General features: G+C 29.0%; 1 protein-coding gene across 1 annotated transcript; it reads right to left on the bottom strand.

The window, feature by feature from the left end:
- Positions 1-4,139: 4,139 nt before the first annotated feature.
- On the bottom strand, positions 4,140-5,900 carry LOC113376147 (myosin light chain alkali-like). Its single transcript, XM_026616070.1, has 4 exons — positions 5,793-5,900; positions 5,686-5,713; positions 5,271-5,458; positions 4,140-4,295 (listed from the first exon to the last, which is right to left on the bottom strand). Exons 1-4 carry the CDS (start codon positions 5,793-5,795, stop codon positions 4,140-4,142), a joined length of 375 nt encoding a protein of 124 aa, XP_026471855.1. The 5' UTR covers positions 5,796-5,900.
- Between the last annotated feature and the right edge of the window lie 915 nt (positions 5,901-6,815).

Below are 6,815 nucleotides of genomic sequence, written 5' to 3'. Positions count from 1 at the left end.
TGGCGGTAATGAGAATCGAACCAGCGAACCTGGGACCAGTTTTTACTATGTCCAATTTTTTAAAGTTGCCATCAAAATTTTGAAACTGAACTACTCAAACCACTGGTGGCATATTTATTCAGAGTCATCGCCAGCTCGTTGATATTAATAATAATTTTCAATTTCCCGAAGAAGTTTGTTTTCATAAAAAAATCCGATTCGCTAATTTTATGTTTTCTTGACGTTTCAAGCCATTCGGAATCGAATGAAACTAAATTTGAAAAAAAGTATGTGTGTGATCAGATTTTTTGCCATAAATCGACGTTTTCTTAAAAAATGGCTGGACCGATATCGATGAGGAGAGCGTTTATCAATTTTGCGCGACGAACAGCCAAGCCGTTTCTTTGTAAATAGCAGGAAAGTGACAAATTTTTGTTCACGTTTTACCTTTCAATGCTGATTCGATTTTAAAAAATTAAAAACTTTTTGAAAGATATTGGTTTGAAATGATAACGATTAGTTTCAGGTAAACATATATCGAGCCGTTTTCTTGAAATTAACTGTTGAAAAAAATTGCTTGCTGATTTTTATGAGGTTTCAGGTTTATAGCCACCTCTGGCAGCCTGATGTCAAGCAATACTGACAGTATTACAGTAATTGTATAGTAGTAATAGTCAATCACATAACACATAGAGAAAGTAGGTTGGTTTTGCCATCTATAAAACCGACTAAGTAGTTATGACTAATCACCACAATAGTTATGTGGCTCTTATGTTCTGATTGATGTTCGGAAAAAAATGAATGACTTCGGCTCTTTCCATCATTGTAAGCCATAGTGACAGTATTACAGTAATTGTAATAATATAATTCATCACATAGAGATAGGACAACTTTTGAGGTTGCCATCTATAAAAACCGACAAGTTAGTTATGTTAAATCATCACAATTAGGGAATGCGATACCGGTATACCGGTATACAGAATTACCGGTAAACCGCCCGATTTTTTACCGGTATTTATTCTAAAAATACCGGTATTTTCGGTATTTTTACATAAGCGCTATTTGATACATAATACCCTAAAGTTTAAATTTCTCGGAACAAATTTCATAATCGCATAAACAACTTATCTTCATATCATATCTTCAAGTGATTCTATAAGATAAACAAATGCGAAATATTATCTCAACTCATTATTAAACTGAATAATTATTGCTTTCCAAAGGGCTTCATATCGTGTTATAATAAATAGAATTGGACTGATAGATAATTATGTTTGTTTCATCTTTTGTAAAAATGTAACGGTTTTTTAAGTGATATTTGCGCCAAAATATGTCATATCATACAGATTACCCCTGCGTAATCTTTATTTTTTTCTAATTTTATACATAATAATTATGATAATTACTAAATATTTTTGCTTCTTATTACAATTATAAAATATTATTTTTCGAAAACGTTTCGAAGTTTGAAAATACTATGGAAGCATCACATTGTTATAAATAACAATACTCAACAATTATAGTAACTTATTATTTATCTCGACAAAGAATCCGATCTTAAATTAGAGTAGAAAAATATTTTTTTTATAACTATTGGAGATTATGCTAATTTAACAAATTGGATACAGACAATACAGTTTATTATAATAATGTAATATAATTTTTTATGAGTTTTTGGTCTTTTTTACTCATAAGTTTGTTTTTGGTGAAAAGTACTCAATATACTCGATAGTGATAATGAATTAATTAAATTGTATATAATTTTGCTAAATTATTATTTAAAAAAATAATTTTATTGTTTTATTTTATTGTTTAGTTCAATATAGTTGTAGTTGTATATACATTTTTTTTTAATGTTTGTACTAGTAACTTTCAATTTTGTTTACGTTTGTTTAAGATAATAAAAATATCGGTAATTTATCGGTATTCCGGTTTTAAAATGAAAAATCACTGAAATACCGATATTGAAATTTTCCATCGGTATTGCATTATCTAATCACAATAGGGCTCTTAAGTTCTGCTTGACATTCAAATAATTTTTTTTTAATGAATTCGTCTTTTTCCATAATTGTTTGTATACTAATCATTACATAATATCGTTGAGCAAAAACAAAAAGTGTGATAGATAGAAGTATTTTTAATTCTGTGCCGACCGTTCTAAATCTGTCCTTTGTGCGGTGAGCGTCGTTCGTTCGCTCACCCGACTCCGCACCATTTATAGCCTCGGGCTATTAATAGAACAATTTCATTTAGACATCCAAATATTTAGAACCGATTTTCGTAATTTGCGCTTGTAGTACATTGATAAATTATAATTAACAATTTGTCCACATTAGGCTGAAATTATAGTGAAAATACCTAACTATAATTTAAATAATTATCTGGTTTACATATGTGCAACTAGTGAATGATCTTATTCATTAGTTACATATGCACTTAGGCACACGTTCATCTCAACCTTTATTTTGAAATTTTTGTAAATTTTTCATTTTGTAATTTTCTCAAATACTGCATTTTTCACTTAAGGTGACCATACATCCCGTACCTTGTGTCCCGGGTTATTTTAAAAGCATGATTTGTACCGGATTTAGATTTTTTGTTCCGGATTGTCCCGGTTTTTCGAAAATTAACAGATGAATTAACAAAAATTATGAAAACAAACGAACAAATGCCAATTTGTTTAATAGAATATTATACAAGGCTCAAAAGCGCGAAAAACATATAGATAGATATAAGATATAATATCATAGATGAAAAAGTATGACATATAATCAAATAATAAAGTTTTTACTAAAAGTCCGCAATTCTTATAAAAAAATATATATATAAAAAACTGTTATTATATAATTTGTGTGTTTAAAAATGTTCGATAATTTATTTGTCACGTTTGCATTCGGTATTCAAAAATTTAAGTAAATTTTTTTTTCAAATAAATAAACAAAAAAATGCTAATGCTTCTAGTTATAGCTATTTAGTCTATCTATCTAGTTATATTTTATTAAGTTCATATTTTCAGACTGATACGACTTTTTATGTTTTATACAAATATAAATAGTGCTGAGCATTTGTCTATTACATAATTTTTTACATTTAACAATCCTTCTTTAAATTTATATTTAAAATATGTGTAAATAATCAACTTAGTTAATAAAAAATAAATTAATTTATGAGTGATTAAAAGTACTCCAAGTAGATTTATTACATTGAACGAACACGTTAACTCGGAGTATTTTCTAGAAGCAAATTTTCAAAAATAAATAATTTATAATTGAATTTAATATTTAATTTTAATTTTTATAATTGAACCAGTTTCCGTAGGACTTTAATGGTTTAGTATGTTCATTAAGACCAAGTACTTTACCGTTATACCAAGTAAATCGTCTAATTTTAATTTTAACAAACGTCAAAAAAACTACTCATTTTCTCAAACTTTGATGAATTTTTAAAATTGATTTACTTGTCGTAAGGCCGTGATATTTCAGTAAGATCTATAAGACCATGATATATATCGCCAAAAAAAAATCCATAATAATGATTTATGTAACATGTATTGAAAACTGAGAAAACCACACGATATATAAATTATACAGAAAATAAAAGTTAGATAAAACAATTCAGAAAAAGGTATAAATAATTACTTTGTACTTTTAATATCATATCAATGATTCGGAGCTTTTGTACTTTTTCTATTAAAACATTATTCGCAAATTTAACCCTTCAAACTGAGGGATTATAGTAAAAATATCATTTTAGTTTTAGTCTATAATTTCGTGATAGATAGATTTTATTTTACGTCTTGAATTTTAAATTCAAATTCGAATTCGAATTTTATTTTAAACCTAACCAAACATACATTTGGTATGATATATCATTATTTTAGACGGTGTGATGATTGAAAGTTTTGAACCATCGGCGTTAATATTATTTTACTTTTGCTTTAAGTGACTTTGAGGGGTTTTGTATTAAGAATCATTAGAATTACAATTAGAGTAAATTCTGATAAAATTATTTTTCATATGTTCAAATTTAAAAAACATATCAGATTTTGAATTTACTTCAAAAATTTACTTGCAAAAATGTGTATATTACGTGCAAAGTAATTTGAACGATAACTTGGCGGTAAATATGTGGTTATTTATTATCATTTATGTAAATAAAAATTAAGAACTAATTGTTACAACTATGATATAAATACCTAAGGACAAGAGTGTGTGTTGTAATTCGGCTCCCAACATCATTCCATTTTCAGCCTTGTCGTACAATTTCAAACATTCCAAGAAGTCTTCGTAGCATCCGGTTTCCTTCTCTTTTTTGACCTGAAAGACGTAAATTATTTCTTCATTTTGTGATATTTTAAGCTTGCGGAAATTTATTTTTTGATGGTATCTTCATTCTTTTCAATTCTTTTGTTAAAATTTAGATCATAAAACCATAAATATGAGCAATTCAGTCGCAAGGATAATATTGCGAATATATTTATACACCTACACATGCAAATATAATAGATATATATATATATATAATAGATTTATATAATATTGTGTGAAATGCAATTATGTAAAACTTTCATAGAAATTATATATACTTATATTTATATATATACATGTGTATGTGTGTACGTAAATGTGATTTTCTATAGAAGTGTATGTAAGCGATTTTGAAGCGCAAAGTCATAAAATAGATCACCCATTTTATAAGGACAGCTTTCGGAAAGTTCGATAAGTATCTGACCGGAAATTAAATTTATTTCACATCATACAACGCTTCCGATTGCGTGTAAAAATTTATCTATATTTAGTTCCTGATATTTTAGGGTTTCTTTTGAAAATTGATATGGGCAACATCTACAAAACTTTTAAAAATAAAAAGTTACAATTCAGTGCAGAATTTAAAATTGCGGTTTATGTTAAAAAGTAATCCAATTATACAGGATGTACTGATTCAAAGTGTAAATAAATTAAATGCAAGAGAGCACTTTTAAATCTCAGCCGTACGTGAGTTGTGTTTCACAAGAAGTTTAGATCTTCTAAAAATAACACACGTGCTGCCGAGCTATCAACGCATCACTTGAAATTGGAACAATCCTCCTTATATTTCTTCACAATAAAAATCACACTAAACGCGCAAGTCACTTATTACATCACAATATAATACAGATCAATGTAAAAGTCACAAATCACCGTATCCAAGAAATTCGATTACATCACTTCAAATAACACTTCTTCATTTGTTCATATGTCGATGTGTATGTTACTAATAAAGTTATGGGTGTCATGTCTTTAAATTCGGACCTGGCTGTAGATGGGCAGGAATTCTTCAACTTTCATTTTTTTCTCGTTCTTCTTCTTGGTTCCTCCCATTTTTTCGACTAAGGCTTGAGTTGGGTTCAAGTTGAGTGCGCGCAAGACATCTCCGATGTTGAAGCAGTCGATTTGGCCGCTACCATCGAAATCGTAGATGGAGAAGGCAAAGTTTGCCCCTGGAAACAATAAATAAAAAATCATATTTATAATTATAAAACATACTGAAAGAATTCAAATTAAGTTATTATTTGTAGTACATAGGTCGAATTTGTGTTTGTATATTTAAGTTTTAAGTCCAAAATTTTTGTTTTTGATTCAGCCATACTTGCCAAGCTACTTAATTCTGGCCAAATCTTTTTTTCGTTAAATTATTAATCAAAAAGTACTAGTAAAATGTACTTACTTTCGACATCCTTAGCACTGAGATCGGCCTGTCAACAGAAACAAAGAAAAGCGTTACAGTCACTATAATCCAATGGTCTTCTATCCATATTTCCACTTTCTACTTACCATTTTGTAAGTTTGGGAGATGTATTTACACTACACTGCAAACAAGACTGGTCAACGGTCTAGGATCGACTTGCTAATGAAAAGCGCGGTGCCTAGCCTGGCTCTTTTAGAGGAACCAAATGTCTGCCAAAAATGGTGGGGATTGAGATATATTTGTGGACTCGCTGAAGGCACCTAAAACGTATCATATAACACATACAATATAGTAAGCAGCGCCTGCCCTGGCGTCCTATTGTACTATATCAAGAATCCTCGCCTGGTGCCGCGAACAAATGGATTGGAAGAACTCCTTACACAGACCTGTTCTCGGTACACTCGATCATTGGCATTTTGGATTCTTGATTCAATACCTTTAATAACTCACATTCACTTGATAAATGAATTATTAAATCAGCTGCATCTACATTATTAGACAGTTTGTTTTTATTCTCTATTTTATTTACAACTGGCCAGTTAAGGGCATTTAGTGAATGTGTGGATTTTACAATTGTCAGCCGTAAAGGGACATTGTATACTATAGTGACATGTTGAAAAAACAACTCAATAGCTGTTTTTCCATTCCTTATAAATAATATTACCTTAACGATTTTCTTATAAGCAACAACTAAGTTATTTCAATCTTTATCAGGGAAATTGATGACTTAAATCAAGCAGCGATTTTCTCTTCAATCTACGTCGATAGTTTTCTGTTATTAGACATTGAATCAAATAACAACAAGCGGTTATAATTCACTTTATGTACATATATTACTTGATGTTCTGCTTTCCAAGAATCTATTCATAATATCAACATTAAAATTTCCTTTTTCTTAACTATACCTAGGTATAGTTAAAAAGGTATATTCTATGGTTTTATGGTCTAGGTATATTTTATGTCTTATTGCGATAAATTATGAAGTCAAAAAATAAGAAATATGATTCCACTCAATTTCATATAAATATCATATTATTCTAATTTCCGACATTTTTAATTTTAATTTTATATTTCCGACCAAAAGTGAGTGTGTAAGAAGGGGCCACTTT

Source organism: Ctenocephalides felis, unplaced genomic scaffold (genome assembly GCF_003426905.1).
Source record: "Ctenocephalides felis isolate EL2017-DRISC unplaced genomic scaffold, ASM342690v1 CF-g0.4_SCAFFOLD_01886, whole genome shotgun sequence".
NCBI classification, from domain to species: domain Eukaryota; kingdom Metazoa; phylum Arthropoda; class Insecta; order Siphonaptera; family Pulicidae; genus Ctenocephalides; species Ctenocephalides felis.
Note: the sequence above shows the minus strand (reverse complement) of the source record. Positions and strands in the feature narration are given on the sequence as shown.